Here is an 834-nt window from a genome sequence, read left to right as displayed (position 1 = left end):
GGAAGGGCCTCAGTGCAGGGCGGGGGGTGGGGTCCCAAATGCTCGGGCGAGCAGAGCGGGCGGGGCAGGGGCCTGCTTCCCCCGCCCGCTGAGCTCCGTCGGCAGGCCCGGGGGAGGCCAAAGCCAAGCTTGGTCCGGAGGCCGCCAGGGGGCCCCAGGCGACTCGACGCGGGGCACTCCTCTCCAGCGATAGGCAGGGGCGACTCCGGTTTCCATCAACCAAAAAGAATTTATTGGGGCCGCCGGCCCGGCGCCCCTACTCCCGGTAGTGCACCCTCTGGTGCTGGAGGAGCTGCGAGCTCTGGCCGAAGGCCTTGCCGCAGGCGCCGCAGGCGAAGGGCTTCTCGCCCGTGTGCGTCCGCAGGTGGCGGAAGAAGTGCGAGCGGCCGCGGAAGGCCTTGCCGCAGTCGGGGCACTCGAACGGCTTCTCGCCGGTGTGGATGCGCTGGTGCTCGATGAGCACGGAGCTCCACACGAAGGCCTTGCCGCACTCGGGGCACGCGTACGGCCGCTCGCCCGTGTGCAGCCGCCGGTGGCGCAGCAGGTTGGAGCTCTGGCTGAAGGCCTGGCCGCACTCGGCGCACTCGTACGGCTTCTCGCCGTTGTGCGTGCGCAGGTGCTGCGTGAAGTGCGAGCTGTGGCTGAAGGCGCGGCCGCACTGGCCGCACGCGTACGGCCGCTCGCCCGTGTGCAGGCGGCGGTGCTGCACGAAGCCGGACCAGCCGCGGAAGCGCTTGCCGCACTCGGGGCACGCGTACGGCCGCTCGCCCGTGTGCACGCGCTCGTGCTTGAGCAGCAGCGAGCGGTACCGGAAGCCCTTGCCGCAGGCCTCGC

At 71.9% G+C, this 834-nt stretch overlaps 1 protein-coding gene across 5 annotated transcripts in view; it reads right to left on the bottom strand.

Moving 5' to 3' along the window:
* Positions 1 to 209: 209 nt before the first annotated feature.
* Positions 210 to 834, bottom strand: part of GLI4 (GLI family zinc finger 4) — an 8,345-nt gene continuing 7,720 nt past the window's right edge. For all 5 annotated transcript variants that reach the window (XM_029923263.1, XM_029923265.1, XM_029923264.1 and 2 more), the window contains exon 5: positions 210 to 829. In XM_029923263.1, the coding sequence (XP_029779123.1) occupies positions 257 to 829 (573 nt within the window). In that variant the 3' untranslated portion in view covers positions 210 to 256. The remainder of the gene's footprint in view (positions 830 to 834) is intronic.

The sequence above is a fragment of the Suricata suricatta genome, chromosome 15 (assembly GCF_006229205.1).
Source record: "Suricata suricatta isolate VVHF042 chromosome 15, meerkat_22Aug2017_6uvM2_HiC, whole genome shotgun sequence".
Taxonomy (NCBI): Eukaryota; Metazoa; Chordata; class Mammalia; order Carnivora; family Herpestidae; genus Suricata; species Suricata suricatta.
Note: the sequence above shows the minus strand (reverse complement) of the source record. Positions and strands in the feature narration are given on the sequence as shown.